The sequence below is a fragment of the Sinohyriopsis cumingii genome, chromosome 15 (genome assembly GCF_028554795.1).
Source record: "Sinohyriopsis cumingii isolate HCF-2022 chromosome 15, ASM2855479v2, whole genome shotgun sequence".
Classification (NCBI taxonomy): Eukaryota; Metazoa; Mollusca; class Bivalvia; order Unionida; family Unionidae; genus Sinohyriopsis; species Sinohyriopsis cumingii.
Genome location: NC_142975.1, coordinates 139739141 through 139763181, shown reverse-complemented (window position 1 = coordinate 139763181; position 24041 = coordinate 139739141). Strand labels below are relative to the sequence as shown.

The window sequence follows — 24041 nt, the reverse complement described above, 5'->3', positions numbered from 1 at the left end:
GCTGCTGACCATTGTAAATCTACCTCCAATGTGATAGAAGTGTAGACAGACTGTTGTACCTATTCAACATTAGACCTAATATTTTGTCAGCTGAGGTGAATGTGTATCTTCCATCTGTATCTACATTCTAATACTTTCTAATCCACAAATCTATTTAAATGTATTATTTACATATAAAATTTTGGATATCTTTAATTAATGGCATATAGTTTTTAGGTACCAACTGAGATACAAAGGAAACAAAAGTTTCAATTCCCTTAAAGTATGTCATATTTTATTTTATTGTTTTACTCATGTTAGGATCGTACGTTTGGGCAATCTCAAATTTTCCAACAACAAGGTCAATTTTCCTGTCAGCTTGCACCAGCAAGCTGACTTTAATAAAAAATTTAAATCCTTGCTTTATGACAAACGATTCCCTTGTATTGGTCAAAGATTTGCCTTCAAAAGGCAAGGTTCTATATCTGTTCTTCAAATATACTTTCTCTTGCAGACAAGACCAAAAGCTAAATCTATTTAAGAACACACGATTGCAGGATTCAAAATTTCTCAAAATCTTTGCTGATAGATGAATTGAATGTGCAAACATTGTACATCACATTTTTCAAGCCCAACCAGTCTTTGTTAACCTCTCATATTAAAAAATTTCCCTATTTTGGCAAATGGAGGGGAATTTTCTCACCTATATTATCAGTTCCAGAAAAGATTCTGCAAAAATGGATGTTGCCTTTATACACTCAAACAATAAGTAGCATCTTTTATCCATTCTAGCTTGAAAAATTTTTACATGATTTATCTATTCTAGGACAAACCCTGGAGGCAATCTGTGCAATTTTTCTGAAATTGTGTGGTGGGCTTATCACTTATCAATAAATGTTCTAGTATGAAAATATTTGTATCAACAGGTAATTGGCCTATCATGGGATATAAACAATACATGCCTCTGTCATTATTTCTAGAAAACAAAGGCAGATACCACAAATAAAGCATGTTCAGAATCAACACTTATTGAACATTTTCAATGATACAAACTAACAATGATTCTTTATGTTCCCTATGCAATTACAATTGCTAATTCAAGAAAATTCTTCTGGGAATATGTGACTTTATTAGTTGAGAGGATTACAGGAATAAAATGCATGGTGTGTAATACATGTTTTTGTAAGCCAATATATTCATTATCATAATCATGCAAATCAAAAGATAACTGTCATTTGTTCTTTAAACCTGTGATGTAGTACCTTGTGCTATTTATTTCCTGTGTTTTAGCTTTTTGCTCATGCTTGTGTCCATAGCTTCCACCCACTACAACTAAACCCTCATCATTCTTTCTGACGGAATGAGAAGTAATCAAAGCTCCCATGGATTTAATGTAGTAAGTTGTTAGATTCTGTCCAAGGTTCATCAGCTGCTGTCTCCATAGTAACTGAAGGTCAGAGGTAAAGGCCATGACCCACCAATCATCTGTCACTATTACAACAATCTGCAAACATGAAATTGACTTTCTTTATTACATGCAAGAAATAGTTTTAATTCTGTAGCTGTTGCAAATGATATTAACTTCATTCATACAAATAAGTTAATATTTCACATGATTTTAAAATAAATCCTTTTATATGAAGAAGTCTTCTGGTGGAAAGTAAATATTCCTCATGAGCTGTAAATGGCTGCCTAGTTTATTCAAAGAAGAGAAACAAGCAAATGTAAAAATAGCAGTACTCCAAAATAAGACAGCAGGCTGCCCAGGGTTCCTCAAATTTTGGATTTGGCCCCTCCTATATTCTAAATAAGTTGCCCATCAGGCTTGTTAAAAGAAAAACTCCATCAGAGTCTGATGCTCTATAAGCTCAAATAAATTTTACTTCAAGATAAGACCATTTCCTCATAATAACTACCAAGTGCTGAAACCATCTCAGACACTCTTCCGTGATAACAAGATTTTCAAATTAGCTGCTGTGGTGGACATATTATATTAAGGTTGGTACCATTTTCATTTGAGACTAACAAGAAATCATAGGAAGTCTTATGGTGGAAATCCTTTGTTGATATGATGCTCCATTTGTATCAAATAATGTCTACATATACCTTGATGCCAAGTTTGGTTAAATCTGTATTTGGGGGTGCGGGTGGGTTGGATGAAATTCTACCACTGAACTGGCTTCATCTAATATTTTCTTCAGTTACCTCTACAAACTGAGATTAAGTCTGATATATTCACAAGCCCAAACAGTACAAAATCTTACTCAAAACACCAACCTTAAAACAAATGTCTGAATACTGACTATGAGCTTGTCTATTGAAATGCAATAAAATATAAAGTCTGGTCAGAATTAATCAGTGTATGTACAAGACAAAGTATTCATAAGCTCAATAAAGTACAACAATAAAATGCAAGGGATAACCCTTCATTAGATCATCAGGGTCAATTAGGTACCGATTTTAAACTCCGTCACAAAAGTGCAGATATTCCGGTGGTTTAATCTGCACCATTTACATTCAAGATGATTTTATGTGACAATTTATTTAGTCAAAGCCCCATGTCAATGCCACATTGTTTGAAGAAGCTGAGATAACAACATCACTGAGACGGCCACTATGACGCCATTCTGGAACCAGACGAGTGTCATTTTAACCCAGAATCAAGCTACATATTGCAATAGTGGGGGTCTTTTTTAAACCACCATGTTGATATAATTATTCTATAAAGGCGAAGTAGTCACATGAAGATTTTCAGGTTGGTAATCAAGACAGTTATTTTAGAGGTTGGATCAGCATAATTTTAATACAGAAACAACTGCTTGCTGCAAAAAAGAAGAAAAAAAACAACATGCTGGTACAACTCTCAGTTTATGATAAGTAGCTGTAACAAGATGTGGCAGTCATTCTGAAGCCTTTTAGTAAACATATAATAACCATAATATAACCATTTGTTCAGGCAGATAAATCGTCATAATAAGTCAAAAATGGCCACAATAATGATTATGTTGACTGGTATGATTTTCATTTAAGACCACTACATAGAATGTCTTTGAGCGAAATTCCTATGTCACTATCACCATCCATTCATGTGGTATAACAATATTTTCCATAGGGCAGCCATGGTGACTTTACTGGAGGTCCGACTGGCACTAGTTGCATTTAGGATCTACATGTATTGCATATTTGAAGAAGTATTTTAGTGCAAATTCTATCTCGATATGACAATCAATTCTTACAAAATAGCCATAAAAATGTTTCCAGATGGTTGCAGTGGTGGCCACACTGACTCTCAGATTGACACCATTTTTATTCATGAACTAACCTGACATAATAAGGTGTCTTTTAGTGAAAAACCCATTATGATATGACCATCCATTCCAGAGAAGCAGCGATAAGATTTTCAAGCTCATGACCTTACAGCCATATCCATGGGACACAATGTTCATTTAGAACCAACTAGACCATAGGATTGATTAATTGTTGGTCTTAGTAACCACTATCCTACTTTTTTGACAAGAAAGGTTAAATGCAAGGGAAATAAGAAAAATAAATACAAATCTATCACTTACAGATCGTTTTAATGAAGAACAATTTCTCAATGACCTATATAAAGTTCCATGGAATATGATCCAAAATTTACAGAGATAAAGCTCTGAGGGTATGGACTGACTTATTTATGGATATAGTCTCTTAGCATGCACTACTGAAAATACGTAGAGTACAGAAAGAAATCCAACCTAAGTGACTTACAACTGAAATCCTGGATGTTATGAAAACATGAGATCAATTCAAGGCTATGGGAAACCATGCACAATAAAAGTATGGAGAAACAAAATAAAAAATATGATTAAAAAAGCTAAAAAAATTATTATCAATCATTGCTTGAAAACAAAAAGAGCAACACAAACTCCATTTGGAAATCTTCACAGAACTCAATGGAGGAACACACATAGATCAGACAAATAAAATTCACTCACTTCTGGTAAATTAAACCATAGTCACTGATGACACTGACATTGCAAATGCCTTCAATGATGTGTGTGTGTGTGTGTTTTGGAATTTTAATCTAGCTTTAACAATTTTGCAGTCATATCGCTACGATGTCTGCAGTGTGACAGTTTATAGTGATGTCTAGCACCGAAACATCATGCCACAGATATGTTGCATGATGTCCCACACAGTCACATTATCCTGACACCAGGCCAACCAGTCCTAACACTAACCTCTTAATGCAGAGCGCCTAGCAAGACAGCTGTTAGTACCATTTTTGTAAGTCTTTGGTATGACTCAGTCAAGGTTCAAACCCATGACCTCCCGCATCCATGGCGGATGCTCTAACCACTAGACCACCAGAGCAGTTGTTTTCAGTGTCTTTTTAACCAACATTACATAAAGTTAAAAGAGCCAGTAATAGAAAATAACTCTAATGAACTGAAAAAGTTCTACAGCAGAAAAAACTCTAAGGAGGTATGTTTCTCTTTCCCACCAGTATCAAAAAACTTTGTTAAAAAATGTCTCAGTGAACTTCATACCAAGAAAGCTATTGGACTTGATCATATTGGTCCATGAATCATTAAATCTTCTGCCTCTCCTATTTTAGATAGCATAACATTCATAAGCAATTTAAGTATTGCAACCTCATCTGTCCCCAAAATATGGAAAACTGCAAAAGTAACTCCTATTCACAAATCTGGTTCTAAGGATGATGCTGATAACTACCTACTGGACAATCTCAATACTACCAAACTTGTCAAAATTGATTGAAAAACACGTCCATAACTCATTCATGTCATATTTAACCAAACACTTGCTGTTACACCCTAATCAATCAGGCTTTAGACAGAAATAATTTTTTGATCTCCCTAACTGATAAATGGCTTCAAGCACTTGACCAAGGTAGAATAATAGGATCTATATTTGTAGATTTCAGGAAAGCTTTTGACATGGTGGATCATGAAATCCTTTTGAAGAAACTGAAAATTTACCAATGTGATGAAAGCACAGTTTGATGGTTTACTTCATACTTAAGTGAGAGAACACATGTTTATATAAATAATGTTCTGTCTGAACCTGGAACAATTAGATATGGAGTACCACAAGGCTCAATTCTAGGTCCATCACTATTTATTTTATTTATTAATAAATTACCACTTATAATATACTAAGGGACAAAATATCATCTACAGATCTCTATGCAGATGACATAACATTGTCAGACATCCAAAACATAAAGCATGAATTTGACATTTCTTTACAAGATGAGCATAACAAACTGGACAACTGGTGCACATGCAATGGCAAGGTGGTAAATACTGGTAAAACTAAAATATTACTTATCTCAACACAGCAAAAAAGGACAAATCTTGATAGTGATGAATTATGTCTAACCTGGACGGATAAAAATTTGCAAATGGTCTGTCACGATAGACTACTTGGTGTTTTGGTAGATAATAACCTATCATGGACTGAACATACAAAACATATCAGTACAAAAGTAATTCAAGTTCATGGCCTCTCAGTAGGATAAGATATTTTCTCCCTTAAAGGCACAGAAAACTATTTTATAACAGTTATATACAACCCTATTAAGATTACTGTAATACAGTATGCGGTAATTCAAATGATAAAAACTGCAAAGCTGGCACATCTTCAAAAAAGAGAATTTAGGTTAATATCAATCCAGAAAGAAAGCAAGGAAACTTTAGCTGGTAAGTTACAAATATTACCTATTAAAGACTGAATCCGTTTGAGAAAAGCCACATTAATGTAGAGGTTATCCAATAATAGTGCTCCTGAATATTTACAATCACTATTCCAGTATAGGCTGCCTGGCAATACTCCCCACCTGTGATCCATGTCTACCAATAACAGTATAAAATTCCCAAACCAAATAAGGAATTATTTTAAAAAAGTTTCCAATACTCTGGAACTTTGCTCTGGAATATTATTCCAGTTGAGATTAGAAATGCCCACTCTATTTCCTTCTGCCAAACCCAATATATCCAGTGGCTTCAGAAATGCAGCTAAAATAAATAAATTCCTTTGTATGAGGGCCTCAAGGTAGATTAGTTCTTCAGCTAATTGTGTTACCCTCCTTATTGTTATTGTTGTAGGGTTTAACGCCATTTTTCAGTACACGATAGGCTATACATGGCGGCCAGTATTAATGGTGGAGGAAGAACCCGGGAAATCCCCGGAAAGAACCACCGACCCTCGAGAAGCTACTGGCAAGCTTTCTCACATATCCACATTGGCCGAATCCGAGACTCGAACCCATGCAGACAGAGGTGAGATGGCAGTGATCTGTAACGGAGAGTGCTTTAGACCACTCGGCCACTCGGGGCCCCATTTCCCTCCTTAAATAAAGTCATTATTATTATTATTATTAAGTGTGTTTGTAAAGTTTCATGGCAATGCTCCCAGCAGTTGAGGACGAGTAGCAGTAACAAAGGTGTGCTAATTGATGGACTAATACAGCTACTGTATTTACCTACATGTAATGTACACTGTGTGTAATGCGAATAGTGTTGATCTGCCAGAATATAATGCACCTAAAGATGAGGGTCTACACTACATTAGTATAAACTGGTATAACAGTCTATGCATAAATCATAAATAAAATGATCAGTATAGACCCTGATCAAATAATAAAATATGGAATGACAGATTTTGGTCTACTCGTAATGATGTTTGCTGTTAATTGTTTGAATACATATGAATATATGGTACCTGCTTTCTGACTTGAATCATAGACAAATATGGGGTAGCATATCCTGTTATTAGGACAACAGGCCAACTGAGTCTCCCAGTACTTGACTTTTCATCTTGTGGAATGACAACCTTGTGTTTCACTTCAACATGGGGCAGTGTTTTATCATCTTCATCCTCTTTGGTAGAATTAGGCAATGCAAGGATGCTCAGTTTCAGATCATTTGATATAAGAACAATCTCATTTATTCCATCACTGTCAAGGTCTGTCACTACTGGATGGGGAAGCTGCTCATCTAAAGTTGGATATTTCTTGTTACGGAAGTGATGATATTCAGCACGTTTTCTCCATACTGGCCGCAGCTCATATGATTCTTTTGAGCGTAAAAGATAACCAATCACTGCACACAAACCAATAAGAATTAAGTGATGTCTGGAGATCCTCCTAAGCTTGGTCAATATCTGATCCATTATGTATATTGTAAACCAATATAAACCTTGTTCATCCTCTCTATTTTCTTAGGTCTGAAATGAAACAGAAACCATGTTACATGCATCCATGCTGGACTCACATTTTTGAAGAAGTCAGTTTATAGAGGCCAAAATGACGAACAGTATTTTTTCAAAATAACAGCTTCACTTATGATTAATAAATCACTTAAAATTCATTTTACAAATCTCTGACAAAACTATGAAATAAAACTAAAGTACTCATTGATGTTTAAGAAATTTTTAAATATCTACTTAGTTTGCTTCAGCAAAATTGTTTTAAAATTTGTTGCCAAAGATAGTAACCTGATAAATAGGTTACTATTAAAAATGGGTGACAGATATTGAGGTACAAGTACTGTCATCCTACTTTTGCAAAACAAAATATCAAATTATCTTTATTAAAAATCACCCAAAAAACCCTTCACAGGAATAATTTGCCAATACTTGTGCTACATATGCATGAAATTTCACTCACTTTTCAAGCTGCAGTGTGAAATTTCTGCAGAATCTTATAGACTGAAACATAACTGCTCAAGAAATTTTTGTTAAAGTCAGACAAAAGTTGAGAAAAAGGGCATAAAATGCAACTGTATATTGAAAATATGAAATCATGGCAGATGACCTTAACCCAAACTCTTATGGTAACCTGTGGTATCTGTGTTGTGGTTAACATAAAAATCCATTGTTTCCAGTTGTCAGTTTTCAACATGATATAATTTATTGCATACTGTTAGGACTCTATGGTCACAAACTAACCAACAGACAAAAAGGAACACCACCAAGTTTTGTAAAACTTAAACAATTTAATTATCAAAGTTACAAATGAAAAATGTAAGAGTAATGTACAGTACTATGAAGTGAATCCAAAATAATTCATATAAGCCAGGTCAATGAAAGTCCTAAATGAGTGAAAAGTTCCCAATAAATTTCAGAACCAGGAATATACTGGTCCTCCAGGAACCATGATGTCAAGATGGCATTGTCAAAATTCCTTAAAACAAATTCTAAGTTCCAGAATAATATTATAGCCCAAAATAATGAGCACTTTCTACTTCCAATGAACAGTCCAAACAATCACCTCTGTCTGCATGGGTTTTTAGTCTCAGGCTCAGCCAATGTTGGTACGTGAGAAAGCTTGCCAGCAGCTTCTCGTGGGTCGGTGGTTCTTTCCGTGGTTCTCCCTGGTTCTTCCTCCACCATTTATACTGGCCGCAATGCATAGCCTATCTTGTGCTGAAAAATGGCATTAAACCCTATAACAACAACAACAGTCCAAACAAATGTTTTTCCTCTTCAACAAAATATATAAGTACAAAATAAAACAGGTCTGTACACTTACAGCAGAAACACCTGAAGTGTGAATGACTTCAAAATCAGAACGAAACTGATTGCTTAATTCTCTCCACAAGACAGAATAAACTACTCATTTTGCATCAATTTGGCCTGTTCATGTGACCTAGCCCAACCAACGGGAAGTTACAGAATTATTCTAGAAATGTCAAAACCCCAATAGCCAATGAGAAATTAAGCCATAAACGCCATTTAAGTCTTTTTATTAGATTATTATAATTGTCCACGCATACTTAAACATATATTTATAGATCCTATGTCTTAAGATACTCAGGTCACATTGGCAAAACTAACTAAAGATATTTTGTACTGCCATGAATAAAAATTAGATAAAATCATGTCCCAGGCAATTAAACAAAAATATAGATATACATAAAAATACAAGTACAAGTATTTTGTCAGTGAAAGCAGATTTCAAAACAATAAAAATCAAAGAAGACAATTTTCTCCTGAAACAACTCCAAAATTTTAAATATTTTCTTGATATTCATCAAAAAATTGATACTTCATGCAACAAAATGGCAATCCTTTTGTACGTGTAAATAATAGGCATATCCCTTTATGCAAAATAGATTTCCATAAAGTTACACAATTTGTTGTTCTCAATCTACCTCCATGGCATGGAGAACCACCATTTTTTAAAGTATACAAATGACTAAAGCTGTGCATTTTTATTTTACAAAAGTTTAAGGCTTTGTTATTTCCTATTACATGCATGTGTTACAAACTGTGTACATTATCTTCTGCCTAAAAGTAGTTGCAAGGCCCACCCATATCACATATTTCTACAATGCTGCCTAAAATATTTACAAGAACAACCACATCACATATATTTCCAATGCTGCCTCAAATATTGGAAAAGCCCAACCATATCACATACATGTATATTTCCACAATGCTGCCTCAAATATTGGAAAGGCCCAACCATATCACATATATTTCCACAATGCTGCCCTTGATGGATAAAGGAGCCATCTGAAAGTTACAGCTGAATATTATCACAGTCTGAATCATTTTAGACATTTATAAATCCTTTTTTGTAAATATATACATTATCTTTTACATCTATAATGTTTACCTCTTGAAATACTATAAAGGCTGTGACATCCTTTTTGTATCCAAAACTAATTTTCATGGCCTTTAAATGTTGGGTCATGAAATCAAAGTAATATTTATGTACTATATGTTTTGGAAAACTTTGAGAACTTTTGTTACCCAACTTGCCAATCAGTGTTCTATTCATACCATTATTAAAAAGATTTTTAAAAACTGACACTGAATTTTGTTAAGGGACTACCCTATTAATGATTAGATGTGATTGATAGGTTTACATAAGTGACTTGAGAAATCAATAAATATGTTTGATTTGACTGTTTTCTTCTTACTCTATTTAAAATTTGCATGATTTCCTTTGGCAATTACAAGCATTTAGCATTACTACAATGCTAAACAATAACTTTTCCTTTTTTTTCAATAGTTTAATATTCACATTATTGCATTAAAACTGTCAAACATCACCAATAATTACAATGTTTTCTGCCTCAAAATTTAAATACTTAGTTCTATAGTAGCCAGATACAGTTTATTAGTCACAGTGAGTGATCTTGTTTACTTCATGGCTTCACTGTGTGCATATTGATAATTTGTAACTAAACAAAGTACAGCTCTTGCTTTCTAACCAATGGCACGTTTGAGCTGAAAATAATTATTGCCCCCCACCCAAAAAAAATTATGAAGTCACAGAATTAATCCTTTGAATATATTTGCACTAAAATAATGCAGAGATAGATGGTTTTCATGCAAGTGACCATAAGTATGTACATGTTTACCTAGCTACATTAATCATGCTAACATTACTGAACAAGTGGCCAGGATATACCTTACAGTAAAACCTGTCTTGAAAGACCACTGCTTTGAGCAACCACCTGTCTTGAGAGACCATGCTCTCTGTATACAGATTTACTGATTATTGTGTTATGACCTGTTACGAGAGACCACCTGTCTTGAGAGACCATAATTTATTGGCAAAAGTGGTGGTCTTTCATGACAGGTTCCACTGTAATACTACACCAGTTATGGATACTGATTCCATATGTAACAACAAGGACTTACAGATGTATGTACAAGTCTCCAATCATAAAGATCATACTGAATAATGAAAACGAAGAAAAATTTTAATGCTGATGAATTATGATGTGCATTATATCTATTTACATATGTGTTTATGAGAGCTGTAAATAGGGACTGGAGGGGTTCTAAATTACGAGCTAATTGTCTCGGATTAATGTTGTAGAACAAAGGGGATATTACCACTTGACAATATTTTCTTTTCACCCAGTACAAAATTAGGGTTTAAAACAACTAACTTGCTTGAGTTGCTGCTGGAAAACAAAAAAACATATTACTGCCTTATATATCTATAAATTAAAATCTAAAAGTGAGATGCTGAGGCAAACACTTGTCAAATGAATATGGGAAAGAACAGTGTTAAAATTATGACTTATGTTGAATGGAAACACAAAACTAAAATGGAGTCAGATCATTATTCAGCATCTTCACCTATATTATAGTAATTTTCTTAATGAATATATGACAATTATGAAAATAGAGAACAATTATGTGTCTAACTTATAAAGTATTTATTTATATAGTATTTGGGTCTTTTTATATGGATTCCATCACTCTGGGGGATTACTTATATAAATGACAGATAAAGCTACCTCCTGAACACATTAATAATATTGGTTATACAATATTTGAATGCAATATAAAGAGATCATACTGATCCAAAAAGAAGGCACTACCATAAAAATCTTGCAAACAAAATTGTGTCTTTTGCTTTAACAAACTTTAGCTTGCCTGAGACAAAACTTGTACCATCAGGCACTTGTCCATCAGAATACTGATTAGTTCATGGCAATCTGTAAACCCCTTTTATTGCAATTATATGTTCTTTTAAAAGACTGATTTAAAAGAGGAAAAGCACAATGAGATCAAAAAATGCGAAGAACTTTGTCAGTTCATTTATTGACTTACAATTTCAAACCTGATTTGCCTAGGTGAGACCCTAACACCATTATCATCTGTGTGTTTCATTCCAAACGGACGTTATCAGTGTAAAAGATGACCTGTTCACCAGTCATTTCCAGTTCCTGGACAAGTCCATTTTCAGCAATGGGATGTATGCACAACTACACATTTATGTACATAAAAGGAAAATACTATATTGTCTGCTTCCCATATTTACAATGTCGAATCAAGCAAAGGAAAAGAATGACAATTACATGTGTAACTTCTACATGGATTTAACAAGCGGTTTAATTTCTATGTACCTTTGTGCAAAAGATATAATTCTCAATTCTCAACATTATGGTAATTTATGGAATTATTCAGCAGTTACTGAATACAATGAACTGTGTCACAATGTTTTCTGAGGAAATCAACTTGTTCATAGTGTGTGCAACATGGCGCCTTGTTAGTATGAAGTCTGTTAAGCATAAAGGGCACAGAGAATGCCAGTGTTATTGCCACTCTAGTCACATTCAGGTTTGAAATTATAAATCAGTGAATGAATTGACTAAATTCTGTGCACTTTTTATTATATTAAAGATCAGTGCCATATAGGCAGAGTAGGCACCGACATAGAGGCCCCGCAACAACGGATCAAAATAATATTGATAAAACATATTAGGAGATAATTTACGAGGGGGTTGGCCCAAGATTTTGACTGCCTAAGGGCCTCCGCAGGGTTTAATTCCGGCACTGTTAAAGATCACCGTTATTGAAATCGGAAGGGGGTTACCAACAAACGGGGGTGGGGGGTGGATACCCAATCCTTTACAGGGCCCCAACTTAATATTGTTTAAGCCGCCTTGTCAGAAGAAAAAAAAAAATAGTCCTGGACTGTCACATTAAAAGACAGTAGGTAATGCTGGCTAAATGTAACATTTATCAGGAACAAGGAATTATCCTGAATATCACAATCAAACCTCAAAAGAATGTTCGCAAAAATCAGGTTTTATTCGTAAACTTGACTCATTTTTATGCAATTTGCCATCGTCAGATAAAAATTCAGCAAACAGACTGTACAGTGAGACGTACCAAACACTAAATTAATAATTATGTCTATTTGGGTTATATAAACTCACTTTTGTCAAAGTTATTTTACGATTCCAATGAAACTATATATTTGCAGCAAAAACTTGTATACAAAATTTAAACCGGAAATTTACACTTTTGGTATCATTAAAAACAAAAACTTATAGAAGGGAGGTAATTACGCCATCCAAGGGTTCTTCTCACAATTATAATTTCTGTTAAAGTCAGGTTTAGATCTTTCCTTTGAATCAAGTACTAATATTTGTACTATATGTTGCTACGAAGAACTACCATTCTCACATTTTTAAATTTTACAAATGATTTTTACCAAAGTTTTGACCGAACCGAATGACTCAAATGAATTCTTATAACTTGAGGCCACATACATTTTAGTCTCTGAGTAATTTAATTTGGTTTGTTGTTTGTTTAACGGGATTTTTTGACTTGGTTTTTCCCCCTGTGTATCTTAATGGTGCAATGAGAATGAGGAGGAAGAGGATGATATGTTACGAGAGAGAGAGAAAGAGAGAGAGAGAGAGAGTCTATTAAATAACTAAAAATGTCCAAATCATCTTTCATTGTAATAATTAAAAAATATAGCATAATATACTCTCGAGTTCCAGACCGCATAATCATATATTTATTTAGAACAGTGTAGAAAAGATTTCAAATAAAAAATGTTTCACAAAATAAAAAATGACAGAAACCCATAATGTGAAAATTCATCATTTGCAGTCCAAAACAATACAACCAGAATCTTTATAGCACATGCTCCCCATGGCCTTATGGACATTAATTATGGTCTAGTTCTATGGTCTATGTAGTGAAAACAACAGGCATTTGTTAAATGATTATTTACAGGACTTAAATTTTAGATTTTGAAAATGCTGATGATATTAGAGACAGGATAGTAGATTATTTTACTGTAGATTATTTTACTCTAATTAGCAAGAGTATCTAATAGATAGATTTTACAAAAATATATATTTTATACTGGAACTCTGAAAATCTTTGACAGCCCTTACACATAAACTGCATTTATTTAACATTTATATTTTGAGGAAGAGGTTGAAAGTGAGTGTGAATCTGATCAAATATATTACAATTATTTATATGTTTTCAAATCAACTTCTAGACAACTCATTAGTGAGATATCAAATGTTTAGTTTAATGTAGGAAACACAGATCTGTGTAATAGAAACAATCAAGCCAGTTATAGAAATATGATATCAGTTGTCTCCTGTGAAGTCCGCTAGACTGGTATATATATATATATATATATATATATATATATATATATATATATATATATATATATACACACACACACACACAGAGGCAGAAATGGTTCGGGAGAGCTTTTGAATTTGAATTTAGTACAGTGAAAAAACCCCATTAAATACATATGTAACCTAGACATTTGTTTGTTTGCTCTACCAGTTAATTCCCCTATGTAGCTGCCCTACACAGCTACAACAATACCATCGAAATAAGCATAAAACATCCTGAGAGCAGGATTGCTAAAACAATGAGGTATGAAAAGAATAACGTTAGACAAGATACAAAAATTACACTCTCTTAAATTTTCAGTAAACTTAAAGGTTCTCGCAGATTTTACAAGGTCAATTAGCAAAGATTCATAAAAAAACAGTGATAGAATTATTGGAAAACAAAGCTCAGTAAAAACAACATATGATGACACTATATTAAGTGTCTTTTTTTTAATCAGCCGTACGAAGGGCAAAATGTGACATAAATCTAGATGGTTTCTACGTTTGAAATAATTGAAGAAACGTTTCAAAATGCTGAAAATAAAAGTTCCGTTGTCGATTGGTGATCTGTTGAGCTTGTTGATAGCGCCATAAGACAATTTGTCGTATCATAATCATAGCATGTTTTTATATGTTTTGAAATTGCTGAAAAAGAACAATTTTCAAGGCATCTTTATCACCATACTGAGAAAAAAAACACAGTAAAAAATAAAATGTGCTGGCTTGAAAGAATGGCGAACTGAAAAATTTAGCTTGTCATTACATAAGCAAGTTGTTTCCCAACATAAACGTCCACGTTTGTCAAGTGGATGATCAGTGGCAGACTGGTACATTTCACATGCAATTCTTATAATTAATTGCACAATAGAGGACAAAATTACATCACAATGACATGTAATGAAATTAAAAATAAAAAATTGAAAACTTACAAACAGAGAATTAAATTAAATCAAATATAAATTAAATCCATTATACATACCAGTATAATAACTTAAATTAAAACCGTATTTTTCAGAATTATCAGGATTCCTTCGTTATCATTCCACTGTTTTTCAACTTATTGAAATATATTAGTAAATGCAAGTCATTAAAACAATCTAAAAATTTTTCTATAGTATTTTGTGATCTATCAAAAGCCTTTGGTCGGGTCTGGCACAGAGGCTTATTATTTGACTTGAAGGAATAGGGTGTTTCAGGTAATCTGATAAAATGGCTTGAATTTATCTAAGTAAAAGAAAACAAATGGACCTTTTGCACCATACTTATTCCCGATAAATGATTATAAATTTTGGTGTGCCACAAGGATCCGTGCTCGGGTCTCTCTTGTTTCTAATTTATGTAAACTATATTGCCCATGGTATGAGCTCTCCCGCCCGTCTTTTTGCAGATGACTTATCTATGCATTATTCGTCTCGGTATGCTGATAAAATAGATCTCGTCATGAATAATGTCCTAATATAACTGCATCATTGGTCTAAACAATGTCTCTTAACGTTTAAGCATAACAAATATTCATGAACTTGTTTTGAAAACTATTGATCTTAAGTATGCTGATTCTCATCGACATCTAGGAATACTACCTTCATCAAATATCAAATGGACTTGTCACATTGTTAGCTTCTAAAAAAAAACAGCATCATTTCAAATAGCAAATCTTTGAAAACCCAAATTAAAACTTAGCAGGCAAATGTTATCAAAACTATACAAACTTATACCAGAACCATCTTGGAATATGCCAGTGTAGTTTGAGACAGATGTTCGTTGATCGATTCAGAAAAATATGGAAAAAAGCTATAGTACGAAGCGGCAAGAACAGTTTCAGGACTTCTAAAATACGCTAGTACGCAATCTCTGTATTTTAAAACAGGCTGTGGAAGTCTTCAGTAAGAAAGAGACAAAAGGGAGGTCGTGGGTTCGATCCCCGGCCGAGTCATACCAAAGACTTACAAAAATGGTACTAACAGCTGCCTCGCTTGGCGCTCAGCATTAAGAGGTTAGTGTTAGGACTGGTCGGCCCGGTGTCAGGATAATGTGACTGGGTGGGACATCATGCTATATGTCTGCGGCATGATGCCCCAGTGCTAGACATCACTATAAACTGCCACATTGCAGACATCGTAGCGATATGACTGAAAAATTGTTAAAGCTACGTTAAAAAAAACTAAAAATCAAATCACAAAAATTACTAACACTCTACAACATTAAAAACGATCCAATTTCCGGACTATCTCACTGAATTACTACCTCTCCCTCTGTCCGAACAAACAAATCATAACCTTTGTATTTTAAACAATGTGGTCATTTTCAGTCTATCAGTAGGTGGGAGATGTGTGCTTCCCAATCCTTGTTTTTTTTTTTTATTTTTTTATTATCTTTATGTAGGAGATGATCGACAAGGGAGTGTTTTGCCTGGATCGAGTAAACAATAAAATAAAATATGAAATTAATGGATTTAATAACAGAGATCTAAGCAAAGATATAGAATGAACAACACGATCCCCCGTTTGTAAAATATAACAATTTAATCATTTACATAAACAGAATGAAACTGAACATGACATTCGAATGATTCACTTTTTCTTAAAACTAGAGTTATACAATTGATGCGAAATTCAATTAGAAGTTCTGTTACAGCGATAAAACAAATTTTAGCGTATAGTCGAGTGACTGTTTGAACTGAAATTGCAGACATATCAGCATCACCTGGTTCTTTCCGGTCTTTTCCAAGTCACAGTTGGTGCTAGTCGGGGTTGCCGTATCTCTCTCTCTTTCTCTCTCTCTCTCTCTCTCTCTCTCTCTCTCTCTCTCTTGCCTCTTCCGGTCATCAGCCGCCTGGGTTGTATACTGTGCTCTTTTCCAACGTCCAGTAGCGGTATGGAGCTATTGTTTCCTTCAAATAAAAGTATAATACCAAATCCAAATATGTGCCAGGTTTTTATTCGCCTGGGGTAAAAAATATTCACACTCTTTACGTCAGATAACGTATTTCGTACTATGAACTATGATATGGTCATTTCGCAACATAATACTAACACACATACCCTACCATCATAAATTAATGTCTTTTTTAGTGGCCATTTGCATTCTTAACTGGAACCATGACATTATTAGACCTCTTTGTTAAATATGAATGCGCCCCTGTGGGCTGTAAATAACTAGCTAACCATGTCGATCAACTTGCGTCCCAAATGCTAACACTATCGATTCTCGGTTGGAAAGAATGCACAATTTAATTACACAAACTAATGTATGGACTTCACTCATTGACCTCACTACGTTCCTTTGCTAATTAGCGACTTATTGACATACATTTTCTGACATAGAAAAATCAATTCTCCGTATACACGATACAAATCGTTTGAGACAGATAATTTACTTCTCACGGTTCGTATCGGAAGAAATTCATAAAATCTTTATAATACATGTTTTCTCTAACATACAAGACCATTAAATTCGAATACATTCATATCAGCGAAATATTATATGATATGTTAAAATGCAGGAGTCATATAACATTAAAAACAAATGAAAGCCAAAAAAAATTGAACTCAAGGCAAATCGAAGCACGAATTTAAAACGAATAATTCATCAAATAATTACAGATTTATATCAATGAACATAATGAATGCAATTGAGACTAATCTTATTCTTTATTGAGACTCATATTATGCATCTGAATCTCATGCTTTCGTGTCCTCAACTTTCCGAAACACGTCCCTTGGACAATCTAACGAGAAATACTTGTTATTTCCTAATTCTAATTTTGCGAGGGAGATTTACTTAAAACATTGATTTCCGTCTGGAAACACTAACTCCGTCGTTTAGCTTAGCAAGTCAGGATTACTTTCTGTAACCGTCATTATTCTTTTTTTAACACGCAAGTCGAAGTAGGAATAATCCACTCTAATCCGGCTTTATTAATCACTGTTCTAGAAAATATAACTTTACGACTCCTGTTTCAAATGGCCCAAAATTTCCGAAAATCATTTGGATAATTTCAATCCTATAATTCCTTACACGTAACCATAATGTGTCATATCTATCGGGCCATTATCGAACGGACTCGATTTAAAATTTAATTCATGCCCAAAATAGATCATATCTCATCCTTTGCAGTCAGCAATTTATTGCAAGCATAGTCCATACGTTAATCTTAATGGTTACGTGTCACGCTGACCACTATAGAATGTACTGCGAAATTATCAATTCGAAATCTTGCACCAGTATACAATTTCAGACTAATATCTAACAAATCATCTTTCATACCCTCAACAGTAGCCTTGTGGAATAGTCTTGAAGAGGATGCTCATTGCGGCATGTCTTAAAGTGTTTTGAAGAAGAAAAAAGTGTTTATGTCACATTATCTTATCTAGTAAAATGCCTAGTTTTATGACCGAACCCTGTACATTATCCAAAACAAGAATACGGCATAATGTAAGTTCATTAAAAACCGATCCTTACCATGTTAAACTTTTTGACACGCATTTTTGATCCTGTGGTGGGATTGAAACCAGCTTGAATTTCTTTATGTTCTCTCCCAATTTTTGTAGACAACGAACTGAGCTGATGAGAAAATTGCTCTCAGTACTATAGCAGCAGGGAAGTTCTACAGACCAGACCGTTCCAGCAGAAAAAAACCTCCTACGAGAACTTTCTCCGTAGAAGCCTCAGATTTCAAAAATAAACCTTCCCAGGAAAAACAATTTGCGTAAATTCGACATAGAGTGCAATTTTTGTGTGCAAATTATATCATTCTGGACAAGGAAAAAATACGATTTTTTTAGGGGGTGGGGTGGGAAAAAGTTCGGGTGTCGATGAAGTTTGCAAGGAAAAGGCTGCAATTTTATGAGTAAATTTGATCAAGACCGATTCGATACCTACTACGCGGATCATGAAGATTAATCGTGATAAATCCGTGCGGTGTTGCTTGAGCGTGACTGAAGAAATTTTTAAATTTATTTATATCCATATCGCCGTTACACCAAGTCTGATGAATGTTTCTCAGCGTGTGAGTATCAACGCCATTGAATACTGATAAAATATTACAATTGTCCCTAATTACCTTTGGAATTTGTGTATATCGCTGCGTCACGTAAATCACATCGGTGTTCTTGTGTCGGCCACGCGAGAATATCCTAGCTGGGTTGGTCTGCTTATCCAGCATCACATCATCGAAAACAACAAGATTATTAACATCGCCATCTAAATTTTCCACTGATGGAGCTTCATTAATATCTGTGATGAATTCGATTGTGCCCTCATCGGTATTGTCGCTAAATTCTTTTAGTACTTGATAACATCGCTGATCATCAACAGATGGCGCAACCAAATACAATTTATCCCATTTCAACCATCGCATTATCAAATTTAATAACAACTGCGTTTTTCCAGATCCTGACGGTCCAATGATTATCATCCTTATCGAATTTGGTAATACCGCGTTATGTTTCAACTGCTCGCGTCGCTTCGTGGCTGAAAAATCAATTACATTCATGTTACTAAAATACATGGATCTATATTGTGTTAAGTGTCGCACTCACACAGCTACGTTAAATCCAACCGAAATCGTCACACGCAATAACAGAAACGCAATTGCAGGAGAATGCGAAATTTGCAAGACACGCAAGTTTAGATTTGTAAAAAAAAAAAGTAGAACCGGAGGAGACATTGCCGCCTCCTTGTCAAATCTACCCGGAACTCCCTGGGCGAAATATCCCGGAGAGAAGCATCTACCAGGGTACAATTACTGCGGACCCGGAACAAGACTCGATATAAGACTCGACGATAATAACCAACCAAAGCAAGGTGAAGATCCAGTAAACGCCATCGATAACGCGTGTTACTACCACGATCTTGCGTATCGTAGCGGAGATTTACAACAAAGGCATCTCGCTGATATCAGGCTAATTCACGCACTAAACGCGATTCCTGACAAAAGTTTCAAAGAAAAATTGGCAACTTGGTTGATAAAAGGCGCAATGAAAGGTAAATTAGTACTCGGCGCTGGTAAATAATAATGGAGCAGATATATTATTCTCCGCGAGGATTCTGGCGAGGAAAATTAGCAATTGCCAAACTCGCTAAAGCCGCTAAAGTAAAACAATCCACCGCTGAATCGTGGTTATCGAAACAGGCAATTTGGCAAATATATCTTCCTCCGCCTAAGAAAATACCATATGCAAGTTTTACCGTCAGTGTCCCTAATGAGGTCCATCAGGCTGATCTTATGTTTCTTCCTTACGATACCGTTGACGGCGTCACATACAAATATGTTCTGACAGTCGTTGATATCGCTAGCAGGTATAAAGAAGCCGAGCCATTATCGAATAAAACAGCAACGGAGATCGCTAAGGCGTTTAGCGAAATTTATTCACGATCCCCGTTGACATGGCCAAATCTTCTTCAGGTTGATCCAGGTCGAGAATTTCTTGGCGCGGTTACTTCATTGATGAAAAAGAATAATGTTAAAATCCGTCGCGGTATTGTAGGTGTTCATCACAATCAAGCTATCGTCGAAAGATTCAACAAAACGCTTGCAGAACGATTATTCGGATACCAGTACGCGCGTGAATTTATTCAAGATAATCGATCTCACGATTGGGTATCAAGATTGCCTCAGGTAATTAACGCGCTGAATAATGAGACGACTCGAACAATAGCAATGAAGCCCGCAATTGCAATTACAAAATCGAATATACCCCTAAAGCGAGATTCTACAATTCAGCCTGTACTAGGTAGCGTCACAGTCAGATATTTATATAAAGAAGGCGAGGCCGAGGGAGGCAGAAAAAGAGCAACCGATCCAAACTGGAGCGTCACAACACATAAAATATCAGCCGTAACAAGATCATCGGGAAGACCAGCGATTTATATCCTAGATTCGTTAGCGCCACAACGAGGATTTACCAAGGAAGAATTACAAATAATACCAAAGGATACTCAACTACCGCCAGCTTCACTTATGTGAAATTTAATTCTACCTAACTGAGATAATTTTCTTACTCGAGATACGGCTAGATACACTAAATTTGACCAGGAAATTCTATCATCGACGATCCAAACTTGGCCGTCTACGGTCAATCCCTGTGACGAATGTATCGTTGTTGCGTATCCTAGTTTCCATGGCGATCTTTCTGCGTTTATCGCGTCATTGACAAGATTAATATCAACGAAAATAATATCATTCAAAACCAATATCTTTTCTTCTCCGCATGGCAAAGTAACATTAATATTTTGTTTTCTGGTATCAGCGGGCCTGTAACACAACGGTACCTGCAATGTTGAAAATTTCTCACAATGAAGTTTGAATAACATTTCCTGAATAGCATCGCGAACAATCTTTCTGCTAGCAACAATCAGATGATCTGGACGCCACGAATTTAGAAAAATATCCATCGGAGTTTCGTCGATTATTTTTCTCATTACATCGCATTGAAACCTATTCGGTTGTAATCGAATTATTTTTTTAAACTCGGTCAGTAAAATATCATCGGATCTATAATCAGCATCGATTTCTTCATAATAATCAACGAAGTTCCTGAGCCATTCATGTGGAGATTCGCCATCAATAGGATCTGGCTGACCATGATCTCCGCACATTATTACAGCGGTATTTTTCTCCTCTAACCAGGCCAGGAATGATTTTAGCGTGACAAGACTTACTGTACAAATTTCATCAAATATTATGATTTTGTTGATATATTTATTTCCCATGCGAGCCGAATCCCATAATCCACCGCTGTATTTGAAATAACTATGATACGTACAAGAATCAACGCCGCGTTGTCTTATTTCTCGCGCTAATCTGTGAGTTGGAGTCAACACGATCATATCAGATTTTGAAAATAAATTTATCGCTCTTGTTGTTTTACCGCTACCGCCAGGACCGTTCATGTAGACAAATTTACTTCGTGAAATCGGATCAAATGCAGATGCGGCCGTTGATACTTCATCGCATTTATCTCGATGAAACTTATCGCAATCTTCGACATCGGCGTCTTCGCAATAATCTAGAATATCCTCGTTTTTTATTCTCCAAGTTCCCCAAGAACCATCAGTGATTAAATTTTCTAGCCTACACTGATATTTCTTATCGATATAAAACGAGTCCGTTGCAACCCTTACCGCGATATCAGAAAATTTATTTATCATCGACAGCAAATTTATACTTACATAAGCAAGCATCGATGATCTCAAATGAGTATACTGCGCTGATTCTCCATCGAGATAACTAATCACGGTACCCAATTTTTCTCCATCAATAATAATATTTTCTCTGTTGCAGAATATTCCACGCGATACTGTATCGGCGATAATAAAATCCATCTCGGCATCATTGATAAATAACCTAGCGTGTCGGTGTTTATGATCAATGGATCCTCCTTGAGTAAATTTGCCAATAATTTTTCTTCCGATATCTTTCGCATTTTCACAGTCCGTGGGTAACCACACTTCGGTTTGTTTCCTATACGATATAATCGCCTCGCTCACCGTCAACGATATTAACATCGACGAATCCAGCATATATCTCAACAATACCGTAGGGACCCATCTTCGCTGAGATAAATGCCTACCAAACCAAATATAACAAATTTTATGTAAATTTTCAGCAAACTCGAATGAAGTGACGTAAGCGAATCCTGTCATAACAAAATCAGGTAACGGTCCGTTAATTGCAACTCTCGTCATCTCGCTGGTTGGATGACCAAATTTAGCAAAGTAATCTGCACAATCGCCATATCCGAGGAAACTTCCAGGATAACACGCGCTCATGTCAACGGAAATCATATCTTCGAAATAATATTTGGTATTCCACAATCCTCCATGGCCGTATTCGATACAGCTAAGTTGAATATCAGTGAGAAATTCGTTCCTTGTAGGTTTCCACGAGTTTCTCTCTCTAGCAGCATGAGCAGTAACAGATGGAACAGTAAAGCAGTTCGTTAATAACTGATCAGGATTTGACGAATATTTCACCGCGATATTTTTCATCGATTTATGTGATATTTCATCACGGTAAATATCTCCTCGCGGTAAGATAAACTGATCGTATTTTTCTTCGCTCGAAAATAACCAGACCGATATTGGATCGGACGCGGCTAATATTTTGATATACCTAAACATTGCATCGGAATTGTCTTTCCCGGAATCCGTGGAAGATTCCACGGGATAAAATTTAACAGAACGATCTCGAGGAAATATCATCACCGACTGCGACCACGCATGTGAATTATGATCAACAATTTCGATTGGTGTTCCTCGAGAACTATACGGCGACGAATATAATATTTCTCCCGATAGTGTTTTAACCGTGATAGGAAATTTAAGTTTCTTACTTAACGCAGCAACATCATCAATCGATGCACCATTAACAACTGTCTTCGCCCATGAGTTAATTTTATCCAACCTCAATTGAGTCAAGCCAGATCCGCGTCGGGCATTTTTCATGTGCTCGATAACTCGCTCGGCAACACAATTTATCATCGGCGATTCTTTCATCGCAGGTAGATTTTTTACATCAGGATTATTATTCAGCCGATAGATTCCATAAACAACAGCACTAGATGGATAAGCTCTAGCATAATAAGGACCGTCAATTCCCAATAACAATCCCGGCTTCGAATTTTTATCAAAAACAACATTTTTCTTACCACCGCGTATTGGGTCTCGTTTATCGCGAATGATCCAAGTGTCATCAGGCATTTGTGCGATAAATTTTATTCCAAAGATAAATCGTTCTTCTTTATGTGAGTTTTTTATATGCTCGATTATCTTCTTCGCTCGCTCTAGATTCATCGTAGCATTAACGAAGTTAGTTTTCCACGTCGACCAGGTATGAATCGCTCCATCATCGAAAAATTCTTTCTTAGCACGATCAACTTCAGGAACGATAAATTCTGCCTCATCAAGATCAAATGTATCCATTATTATATTTTAGACAAATGTTTAAATATAATGAATCAGTGTTCATGGATACCAATCGGATCAACAAAATCATGTGACAAATCCTGCAGAGGTGAATATTGCGGCGCTCACGTATATGCAATTCGACGAGGCAGCAAAGGACCACAGCGATGTTTAGTTTGTAAAGTTGGCACCCGAGGAAAGACACGATTGTGTTTCTCCTGTGGAGGGAAATAATAT

At 35.3% G+C, this 24041-nt stretch overlaps 1 protein-coding gene across 1 annotated transcript in view; it reads right to left on the bottom strand.

Moving 5' to 3' along the window:
* The window catches only part of LOC149782905 (uncharacterized), a 59865-nt gene extending 47118 nt beyond the window's left edge, over positions 1-12747 (bottom strand). Inside the window, exons 1-3 of the mRNA XM_089934460.1 lie at positions 12678-12747; positions 6709-7212; positions 1242-1483 (exon numbers count right to left, since the gene is read on the bottom strand). Of these exons, the coding sequence (XP_089790586.1) occupies positions 1242-1483; positions 6709-7158 (692 nt within the window). The 5' untranslated portion in view covers positions 7159-7212; positions 12678-12747. The remainder of the gene's footprint in view (positions 1-1241; positions 1484-6708; positions 7213-12677) is intronic.
* Positions 12748-24041: the final 11294 nt, after the last annotated feature.